A 20,363-nucleotide genomic window follows, 5' to 3' on the forward strand; every position below is an offset into this window, starting at 1 on the left:
ATCATTGAAACAATCAGACACATTCTAGAAGTTCTAGATGAGTTCCAGCTTCCCACTGGGGTCAGTGAAATACAGCCATAATGTGGCAGCACAGTAACTGCAGTGGAGGATCAGTAATAGAAAAGTTGTGTCACTCTGAGAGAATTGCTTCTGTCAATCCTTCACAGCCAGTGAGTGTAACTAAAACTCACCCAGATATGTTTTGGAACAAATGTTTAGTTTTATAGTGCTAGAAGTACTGTGTGCTGAAGAGCCATGAGAGTTCACATATTGTATAAGAACAGGCGGGTTAAGCAGTTGTGTAAGTGGTGTTGATTATCTAAGCAGAACTATTTTTTGTCTACAAACCATATAGGAGCTATATTCTGCTGGTAGCTCTATCTTTCAGATGGAAGATAAAAATGAGCACAAAAAAATTGCTGCTAAGCAGAACAGGACTTATTTAAAAAAATACAACTTTTTTTCTGCATTCTTACTATGATACCTCCATCAGAGTTTTTACATCATATCTTGATACTATGAGATTTTTTGAAGCTGTTACCTGGCTGCTATGTAAATAAACAATTAAATCTTACTCAAGTGGTAATTATTATAGAGCATCCTTATTAACACCAACTTTTGGTCTTAATTTAACTTGATTACATTTTATCTGCGGATGTTCCTTCCTGAGATTGCAAGATGATGCTGCATTAGCATTCTAACTGAAAATCTGACCAAAAAAGGCCAATATATTCAGCATGCAAATTAACAACTTTCCTGTTTCTGCACTAGTTTGTTAAAGAGTTACTTTTTATTCTAGTTGTCTTCTGTGACTTCTGGTGAATTTGAATACCTTGTATCATATTTTGTGAGCTCTCTACGCATCAATATGTTGGACTCTCTCAGTCTTAAGGCTTGCTTACACAGGAGAATCATGTTATTTAATGCCTGATTGCATAACCTCTTGCAGAAGTTACTGAGATACTTTACAAAACCAGGACCTTGATATTGAAACAGTCAGAGGTTTTCACTTCATCATGAAATCTATGATTATAGTTGATTAAAATGCAGCTTCTACAGAATGGAAAGCCAGCAGAACAGAGCACAGTGACAAAGATATGAAGCTGTGTGTTCCACATACAATTTCTAAGCTTTTAGTGCAGTGTTTATCCAAGCCTTGTATTTTTGTCAGAAAAGTTATCTTTTTGTCACCACTGGCTTTTAAACATATGCACATATATGATTTAATCCATCAGAACTCAACCCTTTGTCAGTAGGAAACAAAATCTCCCTGACTGATATAAGCCTTCAACCAACCTATTCCCATGAATAAATTATCATTATAGATTTACTCTAGTGACATAAAAATACCAGAAGCCATAAATTGCTTTCTCATTCTATCCTCTGACAATACAATTTTTCAGTGAAGGTGTGTAGCAGCAGCAGAAGCAACCCAAGTATGGACATTGTCTAGCAAAATCATAATGTTTGTGAACAGATTATGGCAAGAAAAACTGTTATTCAGATGTTGCTCAATACTTCATTTTCTCTTTGCCTCTGTATCTCTTCAAACCCACCAACTTTTTTTATTCATGCACTGTGGTAGTCTTTGTCAGCTCACACTCAATCCTCCTATATTTTTGTTTAGCAAATCAGTGGCTTTTATCTCTGGTTCTTGGGCAGAGAAGTCTTTCTGGGCTACTGCAAGAATATCCCCTTGAAATCTACTATTTGGAGTATTTAGATTTTATGTAGATCATTGTTTATGGTTTTTTCCTTAGATTTTCAATTCAGAAGTATTTTGAAACTTCTTCTAATTTAACTCTATGAATTTAACTCTATGTATTCAAAGTCATCAAGGAACTTTTATTAGGTTGGGAGTTTCAACTCATCAAAAAAACCCCCCTCATATTTCTCAGTTTACCTTTGAGAAAAAAACTATTTGGAAAACCTCTTTAAAAGAATGGTTTTTTTGTAGAAGGCAATCTAGGTACTTATAAATGCATTTTCAGTCTGAGAATGGTCAATATAATAAACAGTATTTTTAACTGTAATTAGATCATTGACTTTAATAGGTTTTGCTAACAGACTAAAAGTAATGTTTGATTATGCTTTGAACTTGAAGATTCTCTGGTTATGCCAAGACCAAATGCAAGTCATCAGTGGATGTTCAATAAGGCTGGTTTACCTGTGGTGGATGTAGTTGTAGATCCTTACATTGCAAATAATCTACGCCCACATCAGAAAGAAGGAATTATATTTCTATATGAATGTGTAATGGGAATGAGGTAAGGTAATAATTATCCTTTTAGCTTTTAATACCTATAATATTTTCCTGCCCATGTTTGAAATGTGACATCTTGGGAAGTGTTGAGCAATTGTTCAGTTAATTAATAATAGTAATTTTCTCCCAAAAGCAGCTGCGCAAGTTTTTTCTGACCTAAATGTAGCATCATACTTGCCATGATTTTGCCAGATGTCATGAGAAGCTAGTGCACCAAAAGGCCTGTCATTTCTACATATCAAATTTTGTAAACACAGATATAATCAAAGCCATGCTGAAAAACACTGTTTTCTGGGATTTCTATTTCATATAATTCAAAATTATTCATGTAATTTATAATTCTGGATTTAGAATAAAAAATATATTATTTCAACCTGTTAAAAAAATACAGCATTGTTTTCAAAAGTGTTTTCCCAAGTCATAGATTCCTTAAGGTATTGGATAATTCTAGTTCTAAAGGCAGATTTAAACTTTAGTTTTAGAGGACTAATGGGTTATTGTAGAAAATGAGAATTTTCATTCTAAATTCTTCTAGTACAACTGAATCAAAACCTACAGGAGACATAATATGTCGCCCTGATTATTTAAGATTTTTTAAGCCTTCTGATGTTGACATTCTTTTAGAGAACTTTCTCACACACTTTCTGTAAATAGCACATTGTTTTGCATTCTTTTATAGAAGAGAACTTTGATAGTCTGATGGTTTGTCCAGTGTCATTGGAGAGGTGGCACTGTCACCCTCCAATCCACTGTCACTTTTGGAAAACTATAAATGCTGGAGTCAGAAAATAAACTTCCCTTTTGCTCTTCACCTTAAGAGCAGTGGTGTGCGCCTGTGTTCTTTCGTGTTCCATAGCGACAATAATAAGTATAAGTAGGTTCTTTAGACTTCAGAAAACAAGCACAGAAGCAAATCCCTAAAGCAGTTGTGGATAGTTATAGATATGTCCTTTAAAATGATACCAGCGCCTCATTACCTCTTACAGGGTGAGTGGCAGATGTGGAGCTATTCTGGCTGATGAGATGGGCTTAGGAAAAACCCTGCAGTGCATTGCCCTTGTCTGGACTCTCCTGCGTCAGGGGCCCTATGGATGCAGACCTGTACTAAAGCGAGCACTGGTAGTCACCCCTGGGAGTCTGGTGAAAAACTGGAAAAAAGAATTTCAGAAATGGTTGGGAAGTGAAAGGATCAAGGTCTTTACAGTTGATCAGGTAAGATTTATTTCCAAAAGGTGATTAGGTCATTATTGGCTCAGAATATAGGAATTATGGGTTTTTTAACTCTTCCTTTTTTTTTTTTTTTTAAACTAGAGACCAAGCCTAGTAATCCTCTGTTAATATTTATTTGTAATGCTTTATTTCTTCTTCAGATAATTGTCCATATGGGTATTTTGCTTTCAGTCACCAGGTCACAATGCCATAAGCCAAGCTCACATGTAGCATATGTCTGTCTCACCTTTCTTTTGGTTTCACCTTTGAAGTTGTAAAAGGTGACATGCTCCTCCCTGTGCCTCTTCAGTTTAAGGAGTTTTCTGTTATGTATCAAAGTGCACACCTTCCCTGTTTACGTGCCAAAGCATCTAGCTTGTACTCTGTGTCTGTGGTAGTTACTTTTGTTCTGTACTGAAAACTTCTAATTTGTTTTGGCTGCCTGTTTTGAGGTACTTCAGAAGGTTGTTCTTTTTGCTGTTACAGTCAAGAGTAAGATCTCTGTTGGGGTGATTTAAAGTCTCAAGAGTTACCAAGCCTAGAGTCTCAGTGTTAGGTAATGAGACTATTCTCTCATCTCTAGAAGAATGTAGACAAGTACAAATCTTATTAAGAAGCAGGATGATGCTGATCCCTGTCTCCTCCTGTAGTGAAGCTGTTCCTGCTGGTATTAACATTCACAAGTTCCCGGGAAGTGGAGAGCTTGTAGTACCTCCATTGGTGCTTGCAACAAAAATGAAGATACTTATCTTCCAAAATTATTGTTTCATCTAATAATTTCATACAGGTAGACTGATGAAACAAATAGTACTTCATTCTAAAGGTTATACAATTCTTACATCAACCAGATTTGCCTTTAGTTTCTTGTATTATCCTTAATGGAAGAATGAATATTTCAGGTGAAACAGAAGTTTTCAATGGAAGTTTACTTCTTGGTAGACTGTACAAAATTTTTTAACAATAATTATTTCTTTAAGTTGGACTCATTATTGCCAAACTCTTGAAACTGCTGATCTTCCACTGAAGACAAGGCATGTATAGTAGGTGCATTGTGCATCATTTGCTTTTCTTAGTAACTTGTTTCAGGTTGTGGAAATGAAGCAAACTGACTTGTCAGGAACTGGAATACAATATAGGTTGGGATGGGAGATAGGAAATTTCTAAAAGAAATGGATACAAGGTGAAATATAATATGGCAACATTTTAACCTAAAAGGCTAGTTAGAGATAATTAAACGTTTTCTTGCAGTTTTATGAATAATGTTGGGAGGAGAAAGCCTGAATTTGATGACAGTTACTATGCCCCAAAATGACAGTAGTTTTCACTTTCTTTAAATTCAAATAACTTTAAAACTGTTACTCATCTTATTGGACCTATTTGACTGGGGACACTCAGCAGCTTTAACAACTGTGTTCCCAAATACCACAGAATACACTGTCATGCTAAAGGAAGACACAATATGACTTGCCTGGGGTATAATGAGATATTTCACAATAATTTACTGTCTGTCCTCTCTGGAAAAACAGCAATTACCATACTGTTATTTCTCCAGTATAACTTAAAAGAAAGAGCTTGTCTCCAGCATTTTCTTCTGTTCTTGTCTATAAAGAATGCATTCAAAGAACTGCTAGAACTTTTTAAAATGTTTTCCTCGCTTTCACACTGAAACACCACAAATTGATCCTAACCCTTCAGTAACAGACTTTTTAAAACACCAGGATATTATCTGCTTTTAAAATGTGATTACAGTTTAATTATGTTAATATGCAAATGCCATGTAGAGAACATTGCTTTTAAAATGAAGGCATCTCCACAAAGGTTGCTTTTAGGTCTTGTTAATTCCTATTTTAAGCATTTGCAATGTGTTTGAGGAAATAATTCCTTTATCTGTCTGCAGAGTATCACTTCCTACTGGAGTTGTTTTGATTTGGTTTTGAAGTCAAAATATCTGGAAAAATAATTAATTGCAGGTCTAAATTGCTTTATGATTCAGCATTTTTGAATTTACACTTTACCAGCTACATTGGATTTGAACTAGTGCAAAGAAAGGCGTGTTCAAAGAGGAAGTCTGGGACATTATGGACCTCTAATACTGATTGATAATTGCTCCACATGTGGCTCCAGGCAACTCACTTAAATCACTTTGGATAATTGTTGTAATGGAGGCTATAATATAGACGTACCTTGCAGCCAGTTAAAAGTATGAATTAATTACTTGAAATTAGCTTGTAAATTTATTTTAATTTTTCATCTTTCAACCACTGCTGTTGTTACATACAGTAGGAAATACATTATATTTGACTGCAGGAGGCTTGTAAGGGACTCTCCTGCATTTTTTTTTTTTAAGGAGTTCAAACTCTCCTGCATACTTGATATTTTTCCAGGGAAGGGATGTTAGTGGCTGTTCCCCAGTGCCTCAGCACTTTCCCCATCTCAGCTCACAGCCTGAAAGTGTACAAAAAGAAAATGGTTTCTGAACCCTGGGCATCTTTTGATGCTTGACCTTGCCAGGAGGAGTTCAGAGAGGCATTGCCTCTGTCTCCACATTGCCTCTGTCTTCAAGGCTGCAATGTGGAGCCTGTATATTGGGCTGGGACAGCACTGGGTCTTCCCTACAGAGCTCCTCTGTGTCTCTGTTGCTGTGTTGGGAAATCTTCTGCTCCTGTTTTGGAAGTGGCAGTAAAAATACAACAAGAAAACAGGCAGTTAACTACAGTCCTGGAAACAAGAGAAAAGCTCAAGTCCAGTCCCAAACACCTGGGAAAAATGTGTGCATGTCCTTGTTGCCTGGCCCTTACTACTCCTTGCTTCCTCTGATGTGCTGGGCCTCATTGTGAGCAGCATGTGGCAGACTCATCTGCTGCATGGTACTTTGTGAGATTAATGTGCTGGATTCATCCCATGGATTCATCTGAATCACCTGCTAGGAGGCTCTAAAGGTTGTGATAATTAAGTTGGGCTGCTTTTACAATGTATTAAACCATCTGGCTCCAGACTTAGTTGTCTGTGTTTGGTAACTGATCTTGTTTGGAAATAAAAATAAAAAGGCTCTAGACTGATTTGCTTTCACAAATAAAGAGGTTGCAGCTTGCAGCCCATAGCCTGCTTAGTTAGTGAACACTGTTAGGACATAGGAAGAAGCATTCAGGAAGTTAGCATCTGGAGCCAAGTGGAAAGGTAAGGGGCATGCCCACAGAAGATTTTTCCAGTTTTATGCATAATTGCAAGACAGGTAGACAATTTATAAGTCTGCACAGAAATATAGCTGTTTCTTTTTTGGAGGAAGCTCTCTGTCCCATTACAGTGAATATTTAGTGTGTGCATTTCCTTCAATAGACAGGAAAATTCTTGGTGTCTTTTGAAGGAAAGGGGCTTGAGGGGTATATAAGAGAGGAGATGGTTGCAGTCATTTTCTTACCAGTAATACAGGGATTAGAAATCTATCAGGAGACAGACATGTTTTCTGGGGCTGATTATGGACTCTGTTTTCTGAATCCCAGGGTGACCTTACCTGTTGGCCAACCCATCAATAGTAAGGGCTAGTAACAAAGTTAATCACAGAATAATCATGAAATATCATGTTGAAAGGGACCTCAAGGATCATGCAGTCCAACCTTTCTTGGCAAAAGCACTGTCTGGACAAGATGGCCCAGCATCCTGTCTAGACAAATCTCCTCCACTCCCCTGGGGAGATTATTCCAATGGCTGATGATTCTCATTGTGAAACATTTTCCTCATGTGAAATTGGAACTTCCTCAGGAGTAACATTATCCCTTGTCTTTTCCATGTGACTTCATGTATAAAGGGAGTCTCCACCTTCACTTTAAATAGTGGAACATGGTGATAAGGTCTCCCCTAAGGTCTCTTTTCTCAAGTCTGAACAAACCCAGTTCTCTCAGCCTTTTCCCTTTGACAGGCCTCCCAGTCTGTGGTTCTTCTCTGTACCCTCCCCAGCCTGCCACATCTTTTCTGCACAGCAGGGACCAAAACTGAGCACAGTATTCCAGCGTGGCCTGATGAGCTCTGAGCAGAGTGGGACAATGACTGCTGGATCTCTGCTGACGGTGCCCTTGTGGATGCAGCCCAGCACCCCGTTGGCTTTCTGTGCCAGCACGGCTCTGTTTGCTCATGCTGATCTGATTGTCCACCTGGATCCCAGGATCCCTTCCCACAGAGATGCTCCCCAGCTGGGGAGACGCCAGCCCGTGCTGCACGCCTGGGTTATGTTTTCCCAGGTGCAAGACCTGACGGTTGCCTTTGCTGGACTTCATCAGATTCTTGTTAGCCACTCTCCAGCCTATCCAATTCTTCCTGCAGGGTGGCTCTCTCTTCCAAAGCGTCCACTTTCCCATTCAGTTTGGTATCATTGGGAAACTTCATTGTGGTGCACTTGATCCCCTCTTCCCAATCTCTTTCTGAGGATATCAAACAGAGCTGGGCCTGACAGCAATCCCGAGGGACCCCACTCGTGCCACGCTGCCCATTTGAGGAGGAGCCATTGACCAGCACCCTCTGGGTGCTGCCTCTCAGCCAGTTCCCACCACCACAGGGAGCACTCATCCACACCACAGCCCCTCTGTTTCTCCAGAGGGAGGCCGTGGGAACCCGTACTGACAGCCTTGGAGAAGTCCAGGAGGCAATGTCCACCCACCCCACAGCAACCAAGCAGCTTACTTTGTCACTGAGGGTGACCAGGTTTGTCAAGCTCAATTTGTCCTTGGTGAGTTTGTGTTGGCTTTTCCCAATCCACTTGCTTCATCTGACGTGTGATAGTTCCCATGAAGATTCATTCCATAACTTAGAAGTTCCTCCTTTAAACCCTATTTGGGGTATTATCCTTCCTGTCCTCTGGGGCATCCCCTGCTCTCCTTTGGCTTCTCCAGAAGTTATGCAGCGTGCCCTTGCAATGATGTCAGTCAGCTCTCTTGGTACCCCTGGGCAATGCCAGGGCCCATTAATCCATAGGGGTCAAGCTCCTGTAAGAGCTCACCCCCACCCTTCCTTCACTGACCCTGGTGGCTCTGTAATTAGCCTGGATTTTTGTTCCCAGGGCTGGGGACCCAGCAGTGCTGGTGAAGACAGAGGTAAAGAAGGTGCTGTGACTAATTCACCTCTCCTGTTTATTGGTGGGACAATAGTTTCCTTCTGTTTCTGCTCCTTTTTTACATACCTGGAGAACTGGTTCTTGCAGTTTTTAACATCTCTGGCTAAATTAATTTCTAACTGAGCTTTTGCTTTTCTGTCTGCATCTCTGCAAGTCATGGCAATGCCCTTGTAGATCTCAACAGGTATTTATCCACATTTCCATCGCTGGTGCACTTTGCTTTTGATTTTGACTTAGAAGCTCTCAGTTAAGCCAAGGGGTCTCTTGCTCCACCCGTTCCCCTTATCTTTAAAGGGGATGAACTATTTTCATGCTTCCAGAAGAGCATCCTTGAAAAACTCCCAGCACCTGGGAGTTCCTTGGGCCTCCATGAAAGCTCCCTGCAGAATCCCTCCCACCCGAGCTCCAAGCGAGCTGAACTTTGCTCTTCTACAACCGAAGACCTAGAACCAATTCAATAGGTTAAGTAATACCAATATGATATAATACTCAATAATATAAAATTAAATTAAAATCTACAAAGGGAATTCTGGTAGACTGTCATAACTTCCTACTGGACATTACCAGGCTGAGATACAGAGTGAATGTACAAGGAGCTACCTGTGGCCCTTCATTATTTTGGCTTTAATTATTCATTTGAAGCTTACCCAAATGCCAGCATTGGAAAGCTATTACAGAAGCTCCGTGCTTTTCACCTTCATGGTAATGTGTCTCAGAGGATTTGAAGGCTAAAAAGAATAATAAATTTTCTTTTAATGAGGTGGTAAAATTCTAAATTGCTGTATCAGATCTCTTTGGCAAATTAGGAAAGAATCAATAATCCGAAGTCAGGAAGGAGATAGTAAGTATCTTGTGTCATGGGAGAAGAAATTTCTGTAGTCACTGGATTTTTAAGGAATGTGATGATTTTGAAGGAAGTGATCTCCAATGTTGTATGAGGTATTTTCCTTTATGCCTGCAGGACCACAAAGTAGAAGAATTCATTGGTTCTCCACTTTATTCCGTTATGATAATCAGTTACGAGATGCTGTTGCGATCTTCGGATCAAATTCAGGCTGCAGAATTTAATCTCCTAATCTGTGATGAAGGACATCGGCTGAAAAATAGCACTATTAAGACAACCACAGCCCTTACCAGTTTGTCTTGTGAGAGGAGAATTATCCTTACTGGTTAGTATCTATAGTTACTTTTAGTATTTTTTTATGTTGATAGTACTAGGTTGGGGTAAAAGAAAAGCATGAGATCAGTTGGAATTTTGGCAATGGGTATTAAATGAAGAAATCTCAGGTGTTGTAAAAACAGGTTATTTCCAATTTTTTTACATAAAGGCAAAAATTGTCAGTCTTCAGGGGCAAGCAAGGAGCCTTAGATCTTCTGTAAAGGAATTGTGACTCTGCACTCAATGTTTTCCTTTGTGGTTATTTAAGAAAATTGATTTAGAACTTGACTTTTTAAATTCCTTTGTCAGAACAATTTTATCTGCAGTCTGTTTAGTTAGGAGTACAGTATCTTGTCATTCATGGTTTTAGATCAACTCAGGACTCTGAGTAATTCACATTGAAATAAAACATCTGTTTTCAAGATACATTGTCAATATTAACTCCTGCATTCAATGCACTTCTATAAGTTTAAAGAAAAAATAACCAATTGCAGAATTATTTTTTTCTCTTTCAAGGTACTCCAATCCAAAACGACTTGCAAGAATTTTATGCCTTAATAGAGTTTGTGAATCCAGGAATACTTGGTTCTTTATCCACATATAGAAAGATATATGAGGAACCAATTGTCAGATCTAGAGAACCTTCAGCAACAGAGGTATTTGGTTAAAAAATTCAGTAATAGAAGAAAATTGATAGTAAAGTGAAATTTGCATTCTATGGAGCAAAGTGAAACTCAGGACTACTAATAGTAGCTGAAGCTTTTCACCTTCCTATTTGACATGAAATCACTTGTTTTCAAAGAGAGCAGAAGGAGGATGTACATGTTAAAATCACCTCATTTTGGCTGCCTATTAATTATCAGGCAACAACTGTGCTTCCAACACCTGCATTCCCCAATAAGCCATGTGCATTGCCATGTGGCAATACTTTATCCATTCTTAGATTCTCCACAGACTGCAAAGTCTGTGTGCTTTCACTGCATCTCAAGAGTAGAATTCTAGAATATAATTCAAGCCTTGGATGTCATCTGGGATGCTATTTTCCTTTGTTTAAGACTTTAGAAATCAGACATAGAGCTAATGCAGTGGTACTAATTGGAGAAGAATTGGTCATTACAGTCCCATGTCAGAAAGTGGTATCATACTTTTAAAAGGTTATTTAAATACCTAATTAAAATCATACAGAACGTTGTTCTGATGAAATGCAAGATTATAATTAATTTTGTGCTTTATTCTTTTAGGAGGAAAAGGAATTAGGAGAAAAAAGAGCAGCAGAACTCACACGCCTCACTGGACTCTTTATTCTCAGAAGAACACAGGAGGTTATAAATAAATTTCTGCCCCCCAAAAAGGAGAGCATAATCTTCTGCCGACCAACAGCGCTGCAGCTTGAACTGTATCGAAAACTGCTTAGTTCTCATGTTATTACATCGTGTCTGCAAGGCAGGCTGGAAAATAGTCCCCACCTAATATGTATAGGAGCTCTGAAAAAACTTTGCAATCATCCATGTCTTCTGTTTAAAGCTATAAAGGTTATAACTGTACCTATTTATCTATTTAGGTATCTATTTGCACGGGGGTGTGTGCTTGCAGTTAGTCATTTCAGCAGACACAGGTCACTAAAACTGTTATCAATATGCATGTTGCTTAAGGTCATTTCCATACTCTCACATACAGCTTGCTCTAGGAAGTCTGCTTTCAAAAGCACAAGTGTTAGAAAATCCAAATGTGCTCAGGAAGAGTATCTCATCAGTTTCCTATTGCCTTATGCTGTTTTCTCTTTTTTAATGTATTTTCTGTCTTAACCTTGTCTCTGAATATTTGTAAAAAAATATATAAATGTGAATTTTACAAAGAGCACTGTTAACTAGGGATTACCAGTCTAGATTACTAGTATTACTAGTATGTCTGCTGGCTTCTCTGAAACCTCCCAGTCCACATGATATTTCCACTTTTTCAAGCTTAATGACACTGGGAGCTGCAGGCTCAAGATGTCAGTGGTACTAGATGTCTCCATTACCACTTTTCCTGGGATTGTACATAAAAAATTGGTTTTATTCCTATAGGAAAATAGTATGATAATAAGAACTTGGTAATAGTAACTTCTATGGCCACTAGCAGAAGTCCAAGTAAGGTGGGTGGAAATAGAAATCTTTCTTAAAAGATGTGCTTTATGACTTTGGTGGAATATGCAGTGCAGTATCCTGGTAACTTTCAATGCTGCCAAGTAAAGTTCATTGCCTTTACTTCATAGTATAAGCATTAGAAACCTTTCATATGCAAAACCACAGGCCTTTATTAAATATAGGGATGGAGAGGACTGTATGTGCAAATCATTTATTGCCATTGTGGTTTTGGCATTTGAGTGGTCTGGCTTTTTCCTCCCTGTGAAACATTGATTTTCTAAGTACAGCAAAATATTACCTGTGTTTCTACTGTTTTATTGGTCTTGCTTGCCAGCTTTTCTTCATTTGTAGTAGTATAACCGAATCTTAATGACTGTATTTTCCTAAAAAGAGTGAATGATTGGGAAATTTCATGATAAGATATTATGGGATTTAGAAAGAATACACAATATATTGATTTCCTCCTCACTCCCAAAGTTTAGCTATATCTTTACTGTGAAAATACATTTGTGTGGTTGTTTAAGTAGAGAAGTTGTACACATTTTTCAGTTTTAAGTATTTCAACTTTCTACTTAGCTTCAAACAATGTCTTAGATTAGAGAATGTAAACGAAAAGAAACTATAATTATTTTAAAACTTTGCTTTCAATCCCTTATTGGAAGGTTGTCATGCTCACATAATACATTGCTTTATGGCAGCTTTTTATGCCTCTTTTTGTCTTTGTGATAAAAATATAGCAATCTTAAAATATGTTAGAGGGGATATGGAATTTTAATCCTTTTATTTTCAACAGGAAAAAAGCTGTGATCCTATGTCTGAGGAATATGATGAGTCCAGCCTGTATGAAGGTGTAATAGATGTCTTCCCACAAGATTATACTTCAGACACTTTCTGTGAAACTGATTCAGGAAAATTGCAGGTGCTGGTGAAGTTGTTGGCAGCAATCCATGAGCTCAACTCTTCTGAAAGGCAAGTGTGAAAGAAAGGTAGAAGGGAGGTAATGGGAGTGACCTTCTGGATATTGATTTGCTTTTCAAATGCATGGGAGTATAACATTCAAAATAAAGGTATTGCAGCTGTTTGCAGGGGTGCAAATTAATTTAAGCATTGTAGTCCTGGCTTTCTTGTGAAATTGTGAAATTAGAATTTGCAGCTGACATAATTTTTAAAGATGCTCTTCATATTTTTTCCAGGTAGTGATACTTGTATTTTTTACAATGTAAAGCAAGTAAGATAGTTTGCTATGGCCCTTGAGCTGCACCCTGTACTTGCAGAGGCTTTCCAATTCTTTGTATCTTCATGAGAAGATGTGTTAATCTATGAAATTGCACTGAAGTATTTTCATTACTAGATTATGAGTTGTTTCCTCTTTAATCACGCTTAACTGCTCACTGCTGGCTGCCTTTTCTAAAGTTCAGGGTGACCATTCTCAACACATGAGCTTGCCCAGCAAGCACTTATTTCCCCTGTGGTAGATGCCACTGACTTGTAGGAAAACTTCTGGTTATCATGGGGTAATAGGATGCACATGATTAATTTCTGTGCAATTGCTGATTTGTGGGAATCTCACATGACCTGGTGATATCCCAGGAGAATTTTTTATGGACTCATGCCTTAAAGCCTAACTGTTCCACAAGTTTTTAACTTTTATTTCAAGTGATGTTTGAATAGGACACACTGTAATTCAGTAGTGGGAAGTAACAGCAGATCTCTTGACACTGATGTAATAGAATCTGAAGATACTTTCTTTTCACAAATCAGAAAGTTGAGCCTGTGGCTGGAGTTTATATACTTAGCATCCATTGAAACCAGTGACAGCTGAATACCTAAATGTACTGGCCTTAGTTTGTGTAGGTCAGCAAAACCAGGAGTGTCAGTAAAACCTGTATCCCTTTGTAGCAGTACTTTGGGGGCTGCTGAGTTGAGGCATTACTTTATGCCTTTAAGTTTTGTTGCATTAATTCAGAGCGGCTCATGTTTATTTTTCTTTGGTTTCTCTGCTTTCATTGGTACTGAATAGCTTTTGCAATATACAGACTCAATTCCAGTCCTAATCTGAAGTTTGTATTCTATTTTTGAGTGCAGACAAAGCTGTGAATGTTATGTTGATTGACAAAAAAATAAGTCTTGCAAAGTCTTTAGAGACAGGTCATGTATGTAGTTCAGCTGTAAAGTGGAATAATAAAAATATTTTAAAACATTTCTAAAATGTTAATATCTTCATTTCCCCCTGAAATTATTTGTCTAGTTCTTCAAAACTTGTTTTTAATCAATTTTTTTTTTTAAATAATGAAATGTATCATTACTTTTTTAAAAAATGAAATATATTTCATTTAGTTTATATGACTAAAGACCTCCAAATGAGATCTGGCAGAAAATGCCCTGTTCTTTTACTTATGGCTTAAATTCAAAAGATATTTGTCTATTTAGTAGAATCATCTTCAATATTTGGGAGGATATAGGAATACTAGATTTTCAAACCTTTCAAACCTAATTAGACAAAATTTCAGAGAAAATATACCAACATAGCTTAGACCATTACTGTAAGGGATCAGATTGATTTTGCTTTCTAAAAAAATTCAGTGTCTGTCTTTCACTAATCTTCATCCCTGTTCTTTTCAGCCATAAAATGTGGGGAAGTATCTCTGCTGCCCTACTTGACTTTCATTATGATTTTTGTTAGAATTTTCTGAGGTTTTCTGTAGAAATTCATAGTAGCTTTTTCAGTAAGTAGAGTTTTATATATATATTATGTATTAGCTCCTGCAACATCCTCTGCAAATGCTGTCTTAACAGTTATTTTGTATGAACAGATTTTTTAAAAAAATATCTTTGTGATTGGTTCTGAATGCCTGCATTATGCCAAATTCTGTTGCAAAAGGAGACATTAATTATTTAACACTTGAATGCTTGAAAGTAAGTATAAAGCATCCAGATCTGGTATGTGCTTCTAATTAATTGGAAATGTTTTATATTGTAGAAAGTAAAAGTAACCCCAAGTTGATGTGTAATTTTTCACCTTAATTTTATTTTCTTAGATGTCTTCAGTGATTTGTTATTGGACTTTAATTTTACCAAGGTCTGGGTTGATTACTTTGTTTTACTCCTTGACAGAGTTGTGTTGGTATCCAATTACACTCAGACATTAAATGTGTTACAAGATGTATGCAAACATTATGGATACTCCTATACTAGACTTGATGGCAATACTCCTGTCTCCCAGAGACAACATATTGTGGATACTTTCAATAGCAAATTCAGCCCAGCTTTCATCTTTTTGCTGAGTTCAAAGGCTGGAGGAGTGGGACTGAACCTGGTTGGAGCATCTCATTTGATTCTGTATGATATTGACTGGAACCCAGCTACAGATATTCAGGTCTGGTAACAACTGAGTACATGTGGGTTGGGATGGGCATCAAATGAATTCTTGACTGATTTTGAATTGCCTGACTTTACATGTCTTACTGCACCAATTATCACATTGTGTCTGGACAAGTACAACAATGAGGGAAAACTTTTCCTGAGAAGAAAAGGAAGAAATATTTCTGTGTCATATTATATATATTGGGATCAGTAGAAGCCCTCTTGCAGTAAAAAATAAAAAGATTAAATTCTAGTTTCTTTGGAGGAGTGAGTCACGTATCCTCTTTGTCTCTTGATGTCTTTTTTTCTGCAGAGTTGCTGTGTTCCGAAAAAGAAAAGGAAAATGGGATTAGATTGCATAGAAAACGTTGCTGTTGATTTACAATCCCTGAGAAAAAGGGAGAGACTCTGATCAGAATTGCAAGAATGAGAAAATCACATGGCAGTGATGCCAAAAGAAAGAAAAGAAAGCCAATGCTGTGCTATTCTTGTAAAGGCACTGTTGGCCTCAAGGGATTATTTAGTTGGCATAAGAGTCTTCAGTTAAAATAGTCCTTAAAAATAACAATTAAAAAAATCTTTTTATGAACTCAGTGAGAAACTTTTTATTGTAGAGTAATGCTGTGTCTTTAATACCTGAAATAAGCCTTTGCTCCTCTTCCCAGGGTGAATTAGTACCCTCATGTGGTCACTTGTCTTGTTGCTTGAAAAAGTCTGGTAAATCAGACAAAATTGCTACAGGTTGCCAGAGTCTGCAAGCCTGTTGTGTGTGTTTGTACTGAGGATGTAGGTGTAACCCATACATTTTCAAAAAAAGATCATATAGCAGTACTCAGCTTTACATTTTGTTTGTTTAAGAAATAAAGGAGGTGCAAACAATCATTTTTAGAATTTCAATAGAAATTTAAAAGTAACTTTTAAAGATGTATTGTGGAAAAAACCAATTTTGGAGATGGGGGAGAATGATCAGTATTCCTGAAATACTAAATAGTTGCTAATGCTTGGAAAACAAATATGAAGAGGGGATTTCTTTCAGGAAATAATTGAAACACCTACTTTCCTACTTTAGTGTACAGAAAGGAAGAGAAGCATAAATGGCAGAAAGTAAATTATGTGTTCAAAACTGTTTACAATTAATACCAGAAAACTTATAGAAACAATCCCAGAGAGTTATTGGGGAATGCATTATCCAGACAAGAGCTCTCTGAAGAAGTGGGCAGAACTGGTAATTTGGTCAGTGAAGGCTACAAGCTGTAGTGAAATATCCTTGTATAGCAGGCTGTTAATGCTCTTCATCTTCTTGCTTTCCTCAGGCAATGGCTAGAGTGTGGAGAGATGGTCAGAAACATGCTGTCCATATCTACAGGCTGCTAACCACAGGTCAGAGATTGTGCTCAGCTTACCCAGAGTGAGACAGATGTTGACATTTTGTCCATAAAAGAAAGAGAGGGAATGGCTTTGGAAATAATTTGGTCTTTAAAAATATATATTTGTTCTGAGTTCAGTTAAGATGGAGACATCACATTGATTCACTTGCTTTTGCTTTGCTTTTTCTTAAATAACTGAAAATAGTGATTTAGCATTTCCTATGTATATTGTTATCAAGAAAGTGATTTGACTTCTTTGTAAATACTGGTCAAAAATTATCCCAATTTATCTGTTTTTCTTTTCAATACAGGTTCAATAGAAGAAAAAATTTATCAAAGACAGATCAGCAAACAAGACCTTTCTGGGGCAGTTGTAGACCTTTCCAAGACATCTGAGCACACACATTTTTCTATTGAGGAGCTTAAAAATCTCTTTACTCTACATGAAGATTCCAGCTGTGTTACTCATGACTTGCTTGAGTGCGACTGTATGGGAAAGGTTGACCATCAAAGTGAGTTTGTTTTTCATTATCTCTGGCCACTGCTGTGGAATCCATTCTTTATATATAGTCTGTCTCTGGAGAAAACTTTGATTCTCAGTAAAAGAGGATTGAAATAATGAGGTTCATTATGGAATCTTCTACCCATTGGCTGATTTATCTAATCCATAGGAGTCCTTCATGAAAGGAGGAGAAGATTAATTCCTTGCAGTAACAACCACTTCATTTATCATGCAAGTAGCAAGTATTCACATCTGTCCTTTCTGTAGGGACCTGTCTCCTGTTCTTCTGGCATATCACAGTTGTTTTCATACCTTGCTGTGTACAAGTACATAGGTTTAAGATCAAAACAGGATTAAAAAAAATAAATGATCATTGGTTATGTTTGCATCTTATCCATTTTAGTTTTTATAGCTCATCTAATTTCTTAAAAGAAAGAGTGTCTATTGCCTTGGTATGTTTCTCTTTTGGGGCATGAAATATCCATGTACACTATTTACAGGAGTGATAGTGTGGTACCAATACTGATGTCTTCTAAATGCACACAGAAACCTCAAGAAAAAGAGCTCAAGAAATAGGTACAAGAGTATGTATTTTCAATAGACAGGGGCAAGAAAAGAAGAGTAATGCAAACCCAATACTTTTTTGCTCAAACCCAATACTTTTTCTTATCTCATTCTACCCAAAATGAGGAAGATAGCACAGGGCTTCTGTAGACATAAGAATTTGAGTATCTCCTTTATTTTTGCTCCATATGCTGATTAAATCATCTTTGCATCTTTCTTTAATGATTGAAAAATTAGACCTTCTGTTTCTTCATAAGTGATTTTCTAAATTTACCATCCTCCATTTAGGTACTATTACAGGATCTGTGTGGGAAAGGCACCTTCTGAGTTAAATGTTGGCCACATTTTCCCAGTGGCATGCAGTGCGGCATGTGTGACTCCTGGATTGCAGAAATCCAGAGAAATTTTGTGTTGCTACTGTGATGAACACAGTAGGTGTTGCAAGGTGCTTGCAGTTTTATTTAGTAGCTTGCAATTGTCTTAACATCTTGAATTCTTACCTTATGCTTTGAACATACTTTGGTTTCATCAATTCAATCACAACATTGGCCTCTTGGGTTCTGTGACTTTTTCAAGGGTAGTTCCTGTTCCCAGAGAACAAAACCTTTTGGCAGTAGATCAAGGAAAAGCCTGAAGGCCATTATTAGACTTAAGTGGTGGTAATGATAGAGTGAGGGGAAGGTTTGACTTCCTAAAGAGCAGAGGACAAGCTGGCTCATTGTCTCCCTAGTCAAATTCTTCTGAGTCATGGGCTTCAGTTTGATCACCCCAGAATGCAGCTATCACTCTGCCTTTCCCAAAACCAGAAAACTGCTAAATTATTGCATCAAGGAACCAGAATCCAGGTTACTAGGGATAGATTCTACTGTACAGAAAAGCCAAGAACTTCCAATGATTTGTCTCCTCCATTTCTAGCAAGTATGATTCAAAAGATAAACTAAAGAGGAGCCCAACAATATAATACAGGTCTCACAGCCACCATCTCCTGTGGTCCATTCACACTAGGGTGATCTTTAGAAAACTGCAGGGGTCTTCAGAGGAGGATATTTCCTGTGCATGGATCATGCAGATGGGTTGCTTGCTATTCTGCTGCCCTTCACATCAGCTGCAAAGCTATAAGCCTGTTGTTTTACCTATCGTTGTTTTACCTGATCACAGTGTACTTTAGAAGTTAGGATGGCAGAATCTGTAAATGTATCTATTCTAAATTTTCTTCTGGCCAGTAAAAAAATGTATCTCAAATCTACTTCAAACATCATATGTCAGTCAAAAGGAAAGTTTTGTGTTCATTAATCTTTAAGGGCTCTCAGAAACGTAAAAATAGCAGGAATAGTCTGAGTCATGCTACTCATATCACTGGTCTTTCCTAACAAGTGCATAATAGTGCTATGAAAATATTTGATGACAAGTTTTAAAGCAGTAACAGTACTGATGCAATTTTATTCATTCAAAATTATTTCTTTATTTATCCCATGCATCAGGTGAATCATAAAGCCATCAATGTGTGACGTGCACTGCAATGACCTGATACTGTTTGGGGCTTTAGGACCATCTCTTAAAAGTGGATTAATCTCAGAGGAATAGTCTTTTCCTTACTGTGATATACAGTATTGTGTATAGTGAACAACTTGGCACAATCTGGGTGTACAGACTGTACAGATCTAGTGTGCTGAGTCAATGAAACAGCTACTCAAATTATTCTTAGCTGGCTGGAGTGATTCCTCTGGGAAGAAATTGAAGCTAGTGTGCATTTTCCTGCAACATACATCTAGATTCAGATTTGCTCAAAGAATGAGAGCAGGCCAAATGTCACAGAATTAGGAGGACAGAGGAAAGGAAGTTGGCAAATAAGATATTTCCTTTCCCATCCATGTGTAAAAGGATTTGTCTTTATGCTAGCATGTGGTAATTTTGATAACCTCAATCACTGAGCAAGAAGCAGCCTTCCCTCTCTTACTGTGGATATATGTTTGGATTTTGTGGGAACAGAATGATTATATGTGCTGTTTGATTTTCTCTTGTTTGTTATCACCAGCTGTCTTATTGATTCAGACTAAAATTTTCTTAGTTTCTCTGATTAGTCTACTGCATAATTTTTTTCAGATACTTCCTCAGAAAAGCCTCCCATATCTAGAAGCTGCCAGCTTGAACAAAACCATGGGAAGCCTAATTCAAAGAAGCCACTTTCCATGTCACAGTTGATGCAATGGAAACATTTCTCTGGGCAGCATCAGACTCTTGCTGATCCTTTCCTTGAAAGGATAAAAGAAAATGTTTCTTTCATTTTCCAGAATGTAACCAATCCTACTTCCCCACCTAATAAAACTTGAGTGTCTTTTTCTGCATCCTCCTTGTCATAGGACTTTTAAACAACTGATGTGCAGTTACCTATTGTTCTTTTTGCCCAGCTCTGTTTTGTGTGTTTCTCGTGAGGTTTCTGGGTAAATGTGACTCCTGGTGTTTATGCAAAGTTACAGTTATTACTAAGTTAATCATACCTGCTGTAATTATAATACAGATTTTTAAAACAAACTTTGCTTTCCAGTATTTTGTTCCTTTGACATCACATATGCACATTAATTTTTATGGACATTACTACTGTAAGTCTACTTTGATTTATAGTTTTCATTTGATTTTAATAATTTATTGCTTGTAAAGCTGGCAACTCTTCAGCCAAATTTTATAAATTAGGCAATGCTATATACA

At 37.4% G+C, this 20,363-nt stretch overlaps 1 protein-coding gene across 1 annotated transcript in view; it reads left to right on the plus strand.

Moving 5' to 3' along the window:
• Nucleotides 1-19,987, plus strand: part of RAD54B (RAD54 homolog B) — a gene marked incomplete at both ends in the record, with an annotated part of 60,029 nt that extends 40,042 nt beyond the window's left edge. Inside the window, 10 exons of the mRNA XM_084225555.1 lie at nt 2,105-2,267; nt 3,250-3,475; nt 9,538-9,745; nt 10,252-10,391; nt 10,977-11,267; nt 12,655-12,836; nt 14,976-15,237; nt 16,538-16,604; nt 16,903-17,103; nt 19,761-19,987. Coding sequence (XP_084081681.1) covers nt 2,105-2,267; nt 3,250-3,475; nt 9,538-9,745; nt 10,252-10,391; nt 10,977-11,267; nt 12,655-12,836; nt 14,976-15,237; nt 16,538-16,604; nt 16,903-17,103; nt 19,761-19,987 — 1,967 coding nt within the window. The remainder of the gene's footprint in view (nt 1-2,104; nt 2,268-3,249; nt 3,476-9,537; nt 9,746-10,251; nt 10,392-10,976; nt 11,268-12,654; nt 12,837-14,975; nt 15,238-16,537; nt 16,605-16,902; nt 17,104-19,760) is intronic.
• Nucleotides 19,988-20,363: the final 376 nt, after the last annotated feature.

Source organism: Fringilla coelebs, assembly GCF_963513975.1.
Source record: "Fringilla coelebs genome assembly, chromosome: 1".
In the NCBI taxonomy this organism is placed as follows: Eukaryota; Metazoa; Chordata; class Aves; order Passeriformes; family Fringillidae; genus Fringilla; species Fringilla coelebs.